Here is a 16107-nt window from a genome sequence, read left to right on the forward strand (position 1 = left end):
TGGGATCCTAGCAAGTCTGTTCATGTGATTTCATCAGCCCACTTTGTCACTCAATGAATAATCACATATTGTTTCACCTTCCTGTGAAATCCTCCCTAAGGGGATTTCTCACTTCTCCAAGTTTCTCTGAAAATGTGTGTTTGTGTGTGTTGGATGAGGTACAGGAATACACACAAGCACATTTACGATTGACATGGAAAGGGGGGGCTCACCTCATCCTATACCAATGTGTAGCCCATTAGGCCTCTGGACAGAAATAATGCACTATATAGTAAATAGCGGGCCATTTGGGATGTTGCCCAAGACAATAACTTCAATAACACATTCCTGCCCTGCTGCGTTTCACCGTCACTGATAGCTCATTGTGATGGTATGCAAACTTTCACAAGACACACACAGGTCTGTGTTGTGAACAATGGCAGTGAGGCAGAAGAGCAGTAATTGGTCAGGGTGGAGCTGAGGGAGAGTCTCTATGTTGTTCTCCATCTGAGATGGGTAATCCTCTGTCATGCACCACCAATGGGATTGTCTGCATGAGATGATATTCTTGCTGTAAATGTGTAGTGTAGAATTTTGAATGGAAATCAATTTCAGGTCCCGACAAGGATAGTATATGCTGTTTGTGTGCGTTATTATGACAGTGTGTGTGGTGTGTGTGTTCAGACAGCTCCTCACCATTGTTGCTGTGTCTGACACAGTCCTGAAGCACAGCGTGCCACTTCTTCTGCTCCTTCTCTGTCAGCACACAGAAGTAGTGGTGGCGGGCATACGGGTGCCACAGGATCAGGGGGAACTGGGTGGCACACTTCACAAACGGACCACTGCCCACCTTGGCCTTTATGCCTAAAACACAAACACACATTCACGTTTATAGGTGTTCATAGTCTCCTCAACAGGGCACCAAAACAAAGAAAACATATTGAATCAGAAAAGGAATTCCAGAACTTGTCCAATAGAAAACACTCATTGCTAAATGTTTTGCTACAGTATTCCCTAATGAATATGGCCCAGCTAGTCACTGAGTACTTGATCTCACATTGGGGAAAGTGCTGGTTATACCAAAATCCAACACTGTCTAATGATCAGCTGTTTATTATATACAAATCAGCTAGTCAGGTGTAACCCATTCATCTCTCACCTGGCAGGCTGGTGTTGATCAGTTCAAGATACTCCTCCATGGAAGTTAGAGCTTTGTATCCAGCACAGTTGATGGTTCCTTTAGGGTGCAAGCTCCTCTCGTGAGCCTATCAGAGAGTGAGGGTGCAGTTTCAAGAAAAGAAGGTGAAAAATGTACAAACCGTTCAGAACCATCAAATCACAGTTAAAGTTGTGACCTAAACGATTCAGACTAGCTGGCATGTAAATCGGTCTGATTATGAAAGTGAAAACAAATCTAGCAACAACAAAAAGAGATGGTTTCTGTTTTCTGACCAGCCTCACCACTTTGTTTTCGTAGAAGCTGATGTTGTAGGTGTCGGCCACGAAGACAAAGCGGTTCCTCCATCTCTTGTTTTCCTCCAGGTACTGGAACAGACCCCCAGAAAAGATGGAGCGGTCCTCCAGAGCGTTCTACCACAACAGACAGTTAGCATTAGAGCTGCTATCACTTGTATTATTGTACTACATGTGATTTGGTTTGTTTAGAGAACAAATCGATACAATTTGGTTCGATGCACTAACAACTGTTGCATAAACACATTCATTTTCCATTCTAAATGAAACTCTGAGCTGGGCCTATCTGAGCGGACTTCTGTCTGTGTAAATTATGTATGTATTATGTAGGCACTTGAGCTGAGCCATAAGGGAGACTAGGCATCTACTACCCCACTACGACTATCAGATCATTTTTTTACCTACGCATAAACAAAAGTATTTTTCATTCTATAGCTTGTTCTCCATCTTCTTTTTAAATAGTAATCCAACATGTTTTCAGCACTTATTTCCATGACCTTTCTAGACGATTAAACTCAACTCCACGATTTACGATGGAGTTGATTGGCGACTAGTGTGGGCAGACTGGAGCTCCGACAACACAAAATGTTATCATCAAAAACGACTAATGTCAGCACCCAATGAATAGTGCGCAACTACACAGGACAATGTCAAATTGTATCGGCATCTAAGTATCGTGATAATATTGTGTCGTGAGGTCCCTGGCAATTCCCAGGCCTAGTTAGTTAGTACCAGCAAAAGCTGTAATGATGGTCCTTCGTCCCAAATAGCACCCTATTCCCTATATAGTGCACTACATTTTACCAGGTCTGGTCAAACATAATGCACTACAAAGGGTATAGGGTGCAATTTGGGACACAACTGTGGTGTTTGCAGTTGTACAAGTGATGCTGATCTGCATGGTCAGTTAGTTACCAAGTCAATTACAGATCAATCAATCTAATTCAGACACTATTTAAAAGGAAGGACTGAAAACAGGAAATACATTGGACACCATTGGTCTAAACATGTCTTGTAACATACAGAGAAGGCATCACGTGTGTGGAACAACAAGGTCCTGACACAGACAGGCTGTATGTCAAATGGCACCATAGGGCTCTGGTCAAAAGCAGTGCACTATACAGGGAATAGCGTGCCATTTGAGACTCATACATACAGTAATGTCAGGTCTGATATCATTTGACACGCTGGTGGAGGTTGAGACTGGATGGCTACAGTGAGAAAACACAGGTGTGGTATATTGTTTACACCACTTTGTTTTTAGATTTCCTGTTGTAGATCAAATACTGGAACTCAAACAGCATAATCCCAGCTGAGCAAGAAAGGAGGGGTGGTGGGGTGGAGCTGGAGAAGAAGAAAGGTTATGTGTGCTTGGAAGGTGCTAACTGGGAATGCTTGGTTAAAGGTGGTGCCTATGAGGGCCTCTGTTTTAATCTGAAAGAGTTCTGTGCTGTTTCCTTGTGTGAATGTAAGTATGTGCATGTGGGTTTGTGTTTTTGTGCGCGCATGTGTCAATGCGAGCGTGTCACTACCCAGAGCATCACTTGGGTACTGAAGAGAATAGACAAGGAAAGCAGTCACAAGATTCTTAGCACCATCACTGTTTGTTCATGTGTGAAATCTGCTTTAATTCCCTCCAGTGACTCGATGGTGGAGACTAACACAGAACTCAACAGTATCACAGTGGGGATGGCTACAGTACACGCGTCATATCTGTGTCCATAGCATTTTGACTGTTAGAGTGGTAACACTCACGACCTAACAATGAGATAAAATCTTAAGGGAGACTCAGAGGAGGATGGTGAGGTAGATAAAAACAGAGGATGAGGAGCAGAGGAGGATGAGTAAGAGAGACACAGATGGCGTGGGAATACTGTGATAGAGGAAAATGAAGTAACTGAATAAACGGAAGAGGGACAGCTGAATGTGTAAATTAACGTATAGAATGTATTATAAAAAGAGAGAATTCACGAGGGTGCAGTGAGATACCCAATGGGTTGGACGATACTTTTACCATCAATCATCTAAAAAAATATATATTTAAAAACAGGAAATCAACAAAACCTCCACCATTAACACAATGGAAAGGTCAAATGCATTATTATCTAAATGTTGAAAGTGCGTGGGTGATAGAGAGAAACAAAATGGTGCAGTTTGAGGCCATGTGGAAGAGGGTAATGTGGGCGCTGGAGATGGGGGTGTGAGCAGGTGGGTCTGGGCAGGTGTGATGTAGTTGATGTTTGTGTGTGTCTGTATGCTGTCGTTTGTGTATGTTTTGTATTGTTAAAATTACACACACACAACATAAACTCAGCAAAAAAAGAAAACGTCCTCTCACTGTCAACTGCGTTTATTTTCAGCAACTTAACATGTGTAAATATTTGTATGAACATAACAAGATTCAACAACTGAGACATAAACTGAACAGGTTCTACAGACATGTGACTAACAGAAATTGAATAATGTCTCCCTGAAGAAAGAGTGGGTCAAAGTCAAAGTAACAGTCAGTATCTGAGGTGGCCACCAGCTGCACTAAGTACTGCAGTGCATCTCCTCCTCATGGACTACACCAAATTTGCCAGTTCTTGCTGTGAGATGTTACCCCACTCTTCCACCAAGGCACCTGCAAGTTCCCAGACATTTCTGGGGGAATGGCCCTAGCCCTCACCCTCCAATCCAACAGGTCCCAGGCGTGTTAGGATGAGCCTACAGGAAGGGTACCACATGAGGGAGGAGGATGTCTTCCCCGTAACGCACAGCTTTGAGATTGCCTGCAATGACAACAAGCTCAGTCCGATGATGCTGTGACACACCACCCCAGACCATGACGGACCCTCCACCTCCAAATCGATCCCGCTCCAGAGTACAGGCCTCGGGGTAACGCTCATTCCTGCTGCGATAAACGCGAATCCAACCGTCAACCCTGGTGAGACAAAACCGCGACTCGTCAGTGAAGAGCACTTTTTGTCAGTCCTGTCAGGTCCAGCGACGATAGGTTTGTGCCCATAGGCGACGTTGTTGCCGCTGATGTCTGGTGAGGACCTGCCTTACAACAGGCCTACAAGCCCTCAGTCCAGCCTCTCTCAGCCTGTTGAGGACAGTCTGAGCACTGATGGAGGGATTGTGCGTTCCTGGTGTAACTCGGGCAGTTGTTGTTGCCATCCTGTACCTGTCCCGCAGGTGTGATGTTTGGATGTACCGATCCTGTGCAGGTGTTGTTACCCCTGGTCTGCCACTGAGGACCATCAGCTGTCCGTCCTGTCTCTCTGTAGCGCTGTCTTAGGGGTCTCACAGTATGGACATTGCAATTTATTGCCCTGGCCACATCTGCAGTCCTCATGCCTCCTTGCAGCATGCCTAAGGCACGTTCACGCAGATGTGCAGGGACCCTGGGCATCTTTCTTTTGGTGTTTTTTTAGAGTCAGTAGAAAGGCCTCTTTAGTGTCCTATGCCATTCCCCCCAGAAATGTCCGGGAATGTGCAAGTGCCTTGGTAGAAGAATGGGGTAACATCTCACAGCAAGAACTGGCAAATCTGGTGCAATCCATGAGGAGATGCACTGCAGTACTTAATGCAGCTGGTGGCCACACCAGATACTGACTGTTACTTTTGATTTTGACCCCCCCCTGTGTTCAGGGACACAGTCATCAATTTCTGTTAGTCACATGTCTGTGGAACTTGTTCAGTTTATGTCTCAGTTGTTGAATATTCTTATGTTCATTTAAATATGTTCATTTACACATTATGTTTTCTGAAAATAAATGCAGTTGACAGTGAGAGGACGTTTCTTTTTTTGCTGAGTTTATATATAAATAAAAAAAAATGGAAGAGGGACAGATGGAGTGAGAGAAGAACAGAGGAAGACAAAAACAGCAACAGGGGGTAAACGAGTGCGACAGACAGTCGTTTCCGGGCCGGCCTCTTGCCTTGCGGTGCAGGAGTTGTGACTGGGGCCCTCCTCCCCCCTCGATCTCAAAGCGGACACTGTTGAAGAGGGCCACTGCATACTGCTGTTCGTACACATGGCCAAACTCCCCCATCACCTGCCTGGTACGAGCTGTGGGCAGAGATAGATGACAGTTAGAACTTACAGTTAGAGACACATTCACAGAACGCACACAACACAGCCTGAATAACCCAGTATGTAATGTAAATGACAACAGGTGCCAAGTTACTCAAACATCAACGTCAAAACAGACATGTCAATGTGACAAAACAGTCACACACACACACACAGAGAGACAGAGACAACATGCTAGACAGTCACAGAAAAACAGCCACAGACAAAGAGAGTGAGAGTAGCAAAGAATGCAGGAGATAATGTGGGAGAGCAGGAGAGAATGTGGGAGAGCAGGAGAGAGAGCACAGCTAGGCCACACAGTCCCAGAAACTTCAACTGGCAGCAGGGCCAGAGCATGACACATCAGTAATGTGACTCATCAGATCACAGAGGACATGGTCTTGAAGACAAGCTGTGAGACTACCGAAGGGGGCATAGACGACAGGCTTGCAGAGAGGCTATACTATACGGTGACTCGTAACGAAAGGTGGACTGGACCGGACTCAGACAGGTAAAGCAAAGAGAGACTGTGGAAGAGAGGGCATTAACCCTCCAGTATTTTTACCACCTTTCTATCAGCCGTATATGAAAAGCCAAGCAATAAAATTTAAATTGCTCTCACATGTCACTATAAGGAATTATACCAAATCATGAGTTATAGTATGTTTAAACAGAGACTTCATTAATTGAGAAAGGGCTAAACACACTGAGTGTACAAAACATTAAAAACACTTTCCAAATATTAATATTGAGTTGCAACCCCCTTTTTCCCTCAGAACTAGACATGGACTCTACAAGGTGTCGAAAGCACACAGGAAACTGTTGAGGGTGAAAAACCCGTTGCAGTTCTTGACACGCTGAAACTAGAGGTCGACCGGTTAGGATTTTTCAACGCCGATACCGATTACTGGAGGACCAAACAAAAGCCGATACCGATTAAATCGGCCGATTTCTTTACATTTCTTTGTAATATTGACAATTACAACAATACTGAATGAACACTTATTTTAACTTAATATAATACATCAATAAAATCAATTTAGCCTCAAATAAATAATAAAACATGTTCAATTTGGTTTAAATAATGCAAAAACAAAAAGGTGTTGGAGAAGAACGTAAAAGTGCAATATGTGCCATGTAAGAAAGCTAACGTTTAAGTGCCTTGCTCAGAACATGAGAACATATGAAAGCTGGTGGTTCCTTTTAACATGAGTCTTCAATATTCCCAGGTAAGAAGTTTTAGGTTGTAGTTATTATAGGAATTATAGGACTATTTCTCTCTATACGATTTGTATTTCATATACCTTTGACTATTGGATGTTCTTATAGGCACTTTAGTATTGCCAGTGTCATGACCTTGGCCTCTTTGAGTACAGGGAGGACAGTTGACCCCCTCCCCCCTTGCACCATCCCCCAACCTACCTTCCCCCACCCAGGCCCTGTGTGAAAGTGTTGTAAAAACTCTAAGAGGAGAATCTCTTGCCACATGGCCCATAGAGAGACACAGGAAATTCTTCCAACTCACAGAATTGGGGAGCCAAGCGACATTTGTGTTCTGGAGAAGGTATGAAAGATTGGTGCAGAATCCAGCTACGAACTGGTCCGCTTGGTACAATTTTGTGATACTCAGAAGAGACAATATAGCCATATTACCATAAAACGGTTTATATAATAGCCTCAGCCTTGAGACTTGCATCCACATGGTTGAATAGAATGTATTAATAAGGATAAAGCTATTTGTAATACATTGAGATGCTATGTACTGATGTTAATGTGATAGAATTGGATTTCTGTACCAAGCTTAACTCAGTCATCGGCACGCCCCCAGGGACACAGACAAGACCAGGCGTCATGTTCTATGTTCACTATAAACCCCCCCCCTGACTTACTAGTCTAACAGACCCGGCCTCCACTCCATTGCGAGTTGGCCAATAGGTTTGACCATCCAAGTACTCTACTGAAAGTGAACTATACCACGTGGTTAACTTTTAGACTATTGATACCGACAGAATAAGAACAAGTCTTTGATTATAATTATTAGTCTGCAGCTAAGTAAATTATATCATTGAATGCGAAGACCAACGAAACATCCATTCTATAACGATATTAATGAATGTCGCTTTGAAAGATCCATTCTAACCGATAGAGAGAGAGAGAGGACAAAACTCTCCACAGAACGACGCTCCAACAAGGATCCCGACGACACACTGAGCGTAAATATACTACTCAAAAAAATAAAGGGAACACTTAAACAACACAATGTAACTCCAAGTCAATCACACTTCTGTGAAATCAAACTGTCCACTTAGGAAGCAACACTGATTGACAATAAATTTCACATGCTGTTGTGCAAATGGAATAGAGAACAGGTGGAAATTGTAGGCAATAAGCAAGACACCCCCAATAAAGGAGTGGTTCAGCAGGTGGTGACCACAGACCACTTCTCAGTTCCTATGCTTCCTGGCTGATGTTTTGGTCACTTTTGAATGCTGGCGGTGCTTTCACTCTAGTGGTAGCATGAGACGGAGTCTACAACCCACACAAGTGGCTCAGGTAGTGCAGCTCATCCAGGATGGCACATCAATGCGAGCTGTGGCAAGAAGGTTTGCTGTGTCTGTCAGCGTAGTGTCCAGAGCATGGAGGTGCTACCAGGAGACAGGCCAGTACATCAGGAGACGTGGAGGAGGCCGTAGGAGGGCAACAACCCAGCAGCAGGACCGCTACCTCCGCCTTTGTGCAAGGAGGAGCAGGAGGAGCACTGCCAGAGCCCTGCAAAATGACCTCCAGCAGGCCACAAATGTGCATGTGTCTGCTCAAACGGTCAGAAACAGACTCCATGAGGGTGGTATGAGGGCCCGACGTCCACAGGTGGGGGTTGTGCTTACAGCCCAACACCGTGCAGGACATTTGGCATTTGTCAGAGAACACCAAGATTGGCAAATTCGCCACTGGCGCCCTGTGCTCTTCACAGATGAAAGCAGGTTCACACTGAGCACGTGACAGAGTCTGGAGACGTCGTGGAGAACGTTCTGCTGCCTGCAACATCCTCCAGCATGACCGGTTTGGCGGTGGGTCAGTCATGGTGTGGGGTGGCATTTCTTTGGGGGGCCGCACAGCCCTCCATGTGCTCGCCAGAGGTAGCCTGACTGCCATTAGGTACCGAGATGAGATCCTCAGACCCCTTGTGAGACCATATGCTGGTGCAGTTGGCCCTGGGTTCCTCCTAATGCAAGACAATGCTAGACCTCATGTGGCTGGAGTGTGTCAGCAGTTCCTGCAAGAGGAAGGCATTGATGCTATGGACTGGCCCGCCCGTTCCCCAGACCTGAATCCAACTGAGCACATCTGGGACGTCATGTCTCGCTCCATCCACCAACGCCACGTTGCACCACAGACTGTCCAGGAGTTGGCGGATGCTTTAGTCCAGGTCTGGGAGGAGATCCCTCAGGAGACCATCCGCCACCTCATCAGGAGCATGCCCAGGCGTTGTAGGGAGGTCATACAGGCACGTGGAGGCCACACACACTACTGAGCCTCATTTTGACTTGTTTTAAGGACATTACATCAAAGTTGGATCAGCCTGTAGTGTGGTTTTCCACTTTAATTTTGAGTGTGACTCCAAATCCAGACCTCCATGGGTTGATAAATTGGATTTCCATTGATTATGTTTGTGTGATTTTGTTGTCAGCACATTCAACTATGTAAAGAAAAAAGTATTTAATAAGATTATTTCTTTCATTCAGATCTAGGATGTGTTGTTTAAGTGTTCCCTTTATTTTTTTGAGCAGTGTATATATTGATTGCAATTGTTCCCGAATGAGTGAGCGTTCAATTGTCAATTGTTAATATTAATGAACTCTGTGTACCTCCTCAGCTGAACATTTTATGACCCATTGTTCTACAAGACACCAGCCATGCCTGTTAGCCACTAGGGCACATTACTCTACCAATTCTTTGTGATGATAATTACTGTTTGTATACTTTATGTGAATTACTTAGTTTAGTAAATAAATGATTTTAAGACAATTGATGTATGGATGATTTTAGTAAAGACTGGGTTCGTGCAGATACAACAATTTACGACGTTTGGAATGAGACTGGACGCGAGGTAAAATACACCATTTAAACCAGAAGATAATCGACCTATACTATAATAGAATATAATATATAATGTTATAATATAGGAAAGTTATATTAGGAAAATTATAACTTTGTAATCTGAATATTTTCCTTGGTGCCCCGATCTCCTAGTTACTTACAATTAAACGATTAATCAGTTTAATCGCGTGATAATAATTAGAGGGAGTTAATTGATAAACATGTCTTCAGTTTAATGGTACCCCAAAGACACGACACCAGTGTAACAGTATAGCTTCCGTCCCTCTCCTCGCCCCTACCTGGGCTCGAACCAGTAACACATCGACAACAGCCACCCTCGAAGCAGCGTTACCCATATAGAGCAAGTGGAACAACTACTCCAAGTCTCAGAGCGAGTGACATTTGAAACGCTATTAGCGCACACCCGCTAACCCAGCTAGCCATTTCACATCGGTTACACCAGCCTAATCTTGGGAGTTGACAGGCTTGAAGTCATAAACAGCGCAATGCATTGCGAAGAGCTGCTGGCAAAACGCACGAAAGTGCTGTTTGAATAAATGCTTACGAGCCTGCTGGTGCCTACCACCGCTCAGTCAGACTGCTCTATCAAATCATAGACTTAATTATAATATAATAAACACACAGAAATATGAGCCTTAGGTCATTAATATGGTGGAATCTGGAAACTATCATCTCGAAAACAAAATGTTTTTTTCTTTCAGTGAAATACGGAACCGTTCTGTATTTTATCTAACGGGTGGCATCCCTAAGTCTAAATATTCCTATTAGATTGCACAACCTTCAATGGTATGTCATAATTACGTAGAATTCTGGCAAATTAGTTCGCAACAAGCCAGGCAATGAACGCAAGAGCAGTGACACAGTTTCATGTTAGCAGGCAATATTAACTAAATATGCAGGTTTAAAAAAAATAAAAAATAAATAAAATAAATAAATATATATTAAAGAAAGGCATTGATGTTTATGGTTAGGTACATTGGTGCAACGACAGTGCTTTTTTCGCAAATGCGCTTGTTAAATCATCACCCGTTTGTCGAAGTAGGCTGTGATTCGATGAGAAATTAACAGGCACCGCATCGATTATATGCAACGCAGAATACGTTAGATAAACTAGTAATATCATCAACCATGTGTAGTCAACTCGTGATTATGTTAAGACTGATAGTTTTTTTATAAGATAAGTTTAATGCTAGATAGCAACTTACCTTGGCTTCTTGCTGCCCTCGCATAACAGGTAGTCAGCCTGCCATGCAGGCTCCTCGTGGAGTGCAATGTAAGGCAGGTGGTTAGAGCGTTGGACTAGTAACCAGCAGGTTGCAAAAACGAATCCCCAAATCCCCCTTGAACAAGGCAGTTAACACCCGTTCCTAGGCCGTCATTGAAAATAAGAACGTGTTCTTAATCTGACTTGCCTAGTTAAATAAAGGTGTTAAAAAATATATATATATATATATATATATATATTTTTTTTTTTTTTTTTTTTTTTTTTTAAATCGGCAAATCGGTGGCCAAAAATACCAATTGTTATGAAAACTTGAAATCGGCCCTAATTAAAAATCGGCCATTCCGATTAATCGGTCGACCTCTAACTGAAACCGGTGTGCCTGGCACCTACTACCATAACCCGTTCAAAGGCACTTAAATATTTTGTCTTGCCCATTCACCCTTGTTTCATGGCTTAAAAATCCTTCTTTAAATCTGTCTCCTCCCCTTCATCTCCACTGATTGAAGTGAATTTAACAAGTTACATCAACAAGGGATCATATATTTCACCTGGATTCACCTAGTCAGTCTGTCATGGAAAGATTTCCTAATGTTTTTTTACACTCAGTTCATAAAGGTAGTACAATAAATGAATTATAAATTGGAACAGATAATGAAGACTTCTACAGTCAAGGCACATTAGAGCCTACAATAACATTGTACCTACTGAATTTGTACCACACTACAGACTATATGGAGATTCAAGCATCAGGATGTTGAATGGTAAAATACCATGGTCTAACCAGCAATAAAGACCATCTTCTTTATTATAAAAACAAGTTATTTTTGGTAGGACTTTTCCTTAAGATACCAGTAGTACTTTTCCTAAATATAGCACTTTTCCTAAAGATCCCTTATAGTACACAGGCTTAGCTTGTGGTGGCTCCGTGTTCTCAGCTCAACTCTGACATGACACAGTAATCTGTGAGATGTTTATGGTAGAGGCGCCACAGGAAAGAGAGAGCAGCCTTTGAGTAGGAGGGCAGGAAGGAAAGACCTGACAAGATAGGAAAAAGGGGAGAGAAGTAATCTCAAAGTAACACTCAAACACTCTGTATTGTAATGCACTGTATAAAAAAACAAAACATTCTTGTTTCAATCCTGGGTTTCAGAACCCCAAAAATAAATACTGAGAAGGATCTAGACATAGATACTAAAAAGGGTGTTCCCCTCAGTTTCACCTGTATAATATATTCCACACTGGTCTAATTCATCATGACACCACCCTGTGTGTATTTGTATAACAGTGGAAACAGGCCAGCAGGGCTTGGATGTTGTTTGAGTCATCATGAGGGTACCAGATATCTCCTGCTACATCTGTGAGCACTTTGATCCATTATTTCCCACACATCCTCTGTACTGTGCCTGTGACCTCTGACTGAGAACAATACACTAGACACCCATGTGTGTTCTCTGAGGACCAGAGCTAGCCCCATTCACAACCAGAGGCTAGAGTTGCTATTTCATTCACATGCTGCACTTTCCACAGGCTGGGTTAGTGTGCCAAAGCCTGCAGACTGGCCACAGGGAGAGTTAGGTCAAATGACACACTTCCCCACTGGAATGAAGGCATGGCTTGAATGACAGTCTGCAGCAAACTAAACTGATGGAGATTTGAATGCACTTAAGGGCTAAATTAGGAAACGGTGTGTGTCTACTTAGTGCCCTGTCATCCCAAATACAAGAAGTAGGCAGTCCCAGTGCCGGGGATTAGAGACTGACAGCACAAACACCTACTTCTAGCCTGTGTTTGTTTGTTTGTTTGTGTGAGTGAGTGGTAGAAAGGCAGACAGAGTGAGTGAGAGTACAGTAGTCAGCGTGCATTGATCATTTCCCTTCCTGTTTCCATTGGGTGCAGATCGTCTAAACAGCTGGAAAACTCTAAGAATCAGCAGACATCCTGTAGCTTGAATGGTACACTGTCACACTGGGATGAGGGCTAGGCCTACTGTACCATATAATGTATTAACCCTCCTACTGTGTTCCGGTTGAATTGGACCGATTTACAAGTTCTCTCTGAACAATGTAGTTAATTTAATCTGATTGTCATAAGGTTCCATGACTTGGTCCACACAGGGCATCTGAACACACAAAATACATTTTGATGATTTTCATGACATTTTTGGTGTTTTATCTAACTTTTGTACACCTGTGGCGTTCCCGGTTTTAGTGTATAAAATTTAGTTCAGGCACAAGCCTGTTCATCAGATGGACACACTTCCTCTCCCAGACCCCCACATGCATGTGTGTTGTAGCACACACACACCTCGCTCCCCTTCTTGGCTTCCATGGCAACCCCCACGGGAACCTTTCCCCAATAGAATCTTTCCCCCACGGGAACCACACCTGTTGGCATTCTCACAAACAATTGCAACATTGTTTCAATAATATATAGAACTTTTCTTGCAGCTTAGGCATATAAAGCTTTTTGAGGCCTTGCTCACATTTCATTCTGTGGCAGTACAATGACCAAACGATATACTGTTTGTGAGGCTCTTGATCATATCTTTGATCATGACACTGGTGGGGAGAGAGTCCTTGTTAAACTTTGACACAAAGTAGTCTGTGATAAATAACACAATATATTTCTGAGTATTTATTATAGTCAAAATAATCCATACATTATGCTTTTTTTACTCAAAAACGAGTTGTATGAGCTCAGGTCAATGAGCAAACAGAAGAAACAGAATGAATTAACATGAAACCAACACAATAGGAGGGTTAAAGGGATGAAGGAGTGACGGACTAGGTTCAAGAGGTTCACTGACACCTGATTAACACAAGTCTAAGAGTAGGAAAGAAAACAGAAAGGGGGTGTGTGTGTGTGTGTGTGTGTGAGTCAAAGAGGAGTTCAGCTGCTGAGAATGTGCCTTGACAACAAATGTGGAGACGTCGACCAGTACAGCCAACTACTCCAAACAGTATACTCCCAAAGGAAAAGAGCTGACTAACCACTCCTCCCACAGGTACAAACATGTGTACACACACACACACACACACACACACACACACACACACACACACACACACACACACACACACACACACACACACACACACACACACACACACACACACACACACACACACACACACACACACACACACACACACACACACACACACACACACACACACACACACACACACACACACCTCTCACCTTATGCAGTGGGTTGGGTAGTGCTGGGAAATAGACAAAAAGGTTTAAGATGAAACAATAGAAATATGACAGGTAGAAATAAAGCTGCATAGAGAGAATGAAAAACCTTTATATAGGATTTGTCGGCCAAAAGAACTACATTGTGAAAGAGCGAGAGAGGGAGGACAAAAATACAGCAGTATGTGAGAACCAAACTAGCTTTCTGCTCAGTAATCCCAAGGCATGTTCCTACCTGTTTCTTCTTCTGTACACACACTCACTTCCCTCCCTTTCCTTCTAAATCTGCAGCTTTAGACATATTTAGAAGCTACACAGGGACAGAATCCTGAATCTCTCAGCCTCATGGCAAATGATGTAGACTAGCTTGAGATGAGCTACAAAACAGCACATTTTTCTCACACCAATGACAAAAAATGTAGTATTGCAGGAAATTATCTTTAAAACCACAACATTTTATCTTAGTCTCCTGACAAAATCTGTAGAATAGCATTATAAAAAAAAATACAAAAAATACGTTTTCCAAAAACATTGAGTGTACGAAACATAAGAAACACCTTCCATAATATTGAGTTGTGCACCCCCTTGTTGCCATCAGAACAGCCTCAATTCATTGGGGAATGGACTCTACATGGTGTCAAAAGCATTCATTACATTACATTTACATTACATTTAAGTCATTTAGCAGACGCTCTTATCCAGAGCGACTTACAAAATGGTGCATTCACCTTATGATATCCAGTGGAACAACCACTTTACAATAGTGCATCTAAATATTTTAAGGGGGGGGGTTAGAAGGATTACTTTATCCTATCCTAGGTATTCCTTAAAGAGGTGGGGTTTCAGGTGTCTCCGGAAGGTGGTGATTGACTCCGCTGTCCTGGCGTCGTGAGGGAGCTTGTTCCACCATTGGGGTGCCAGAGCAGCGAACAGTTTTGACTGGGCTGAGCGGGAACTGTGCTTCCTCAGAGGTAGGGGGGCCAGCAGGCCAGTGGTGGATGAACGCAGTGCCCTAGCATTCCACAGGGATGCTGGCCCATGTTGACCCAAATGCTTCCCACAGTTGTATCAAGTTGGCTGGATGTCCTTTGGGTGTTGGATCATTCTTGTTTTGTACACTCAGTATATATAATAGTCAACCGAGAGTCATCGGTTCTTTCGACCAATCGATTGGTTGAAATTTTAAAACGTGTATTTTTCAATATGTAGACACACCCCATGTTAGAATAAAATCAACTATATGTAGGCTACTTTGTCTGATGCTTTAAGCACTGCAATAAAAAAAAAGGAAGATACAAATTACTAAAGAGGGAGCCAGAGATCAATATAGCCCAACCCTCCTCCTCCCGCTGCTGGCCTTTGCAGATTCTACACCAGCGGTCAGCAACCTTTTCCATTTGGAGTGCCAAGTTATTATACCATTTCTACTGATCTGTGTGCCAGTTATGATTTTCATATGCACATTTTCGTGGAACAGTTTAATTTAATTTATAATAAAGTCTTCATATGTCAAAATCAATGTAATGTGGTTAATCAAAATTCTAACTAAATGAAAGTGATACAAACCTAAAAGTAACTTCTATTGCCATTGCGTAAAAAAATAGCCTACATAAAGCCAACAAATAAAAACATTGCAGCCCGCAGGTTGAAAATATCCTGATAAAAATAAGTATCCTATAAATCACATTGGCTACACATGGCCTGTCTGCAAGAAACTTGAAATATTGTATCAACTATTAACTTGGGTCTGGCCTGAAGCTGGTGCAGCAAACTTGCAACATTGTATACAATATTCTGGGCCCTTAGAGTTTACCATGCCAGTGAGCTCCAGACAGACAGCTGTAGGGTATTTGCACAAGGGATAAGAAGTAATCAGGTTGGCCTATTTTATGACATTTGCATCAGATCAGAGCATGAACTACTGTCATTCTCAATGGATGTAAAAACAGACTTTGTTCACTTGCTTTTTTTGAGGCGACGAAAAAATTACTTTGAGAAGCTCCACAGTGGTGGTGAGTTAAGACAATCAGAAATAGTATCAGATTCCCAAATG

At 42.8% G+C, this 16107-nt stretch overlaps 1 protein-coding gene across 1 annotated transcript in view; it reads right to left on the reverse strand.

Annotated features, from left to right (window-relative positions):
- The window catches only part of LOC106567292 (protein Niban 2), a 47118-nt gene that overhangs the window by 22357 nt on the left and 8654 nt on the right, over positions 1-16107 (reverse strand). The window contains exons 2-5 of the mRNA XM_014136437.3: positions 5379-5509; positions 1441-1569; positions 1139-1244; positions 676-843 (exon numbers count right to left, since the gene is read on the reverse strand). Coding sequence (XP_013991912.1) covers positions 676-843; positions 1139-1244; positions 1441-1569; positions 5379-5509 — 534 coding nt within the window. The remainder of the gene's footprint in view (positions 1-675; positions 844-1138; positions 1245-1440; positions 1570-5378; positions 5510-16107) is intronic.

The sequence above is a fragment of the Salmo salar genome, chromosome 01 (assembly GCF_965601325.2).
Source record: "Salmo salar chromosome 01, fSalSal1, whole genome shotgun sequence".
Classification (NCBI taxonomy): Eukaryota; Metazoa; Chordata; class Actinopteri; order Salmoniformes; family Salmonidae; genus Salmo; species Salmo salar.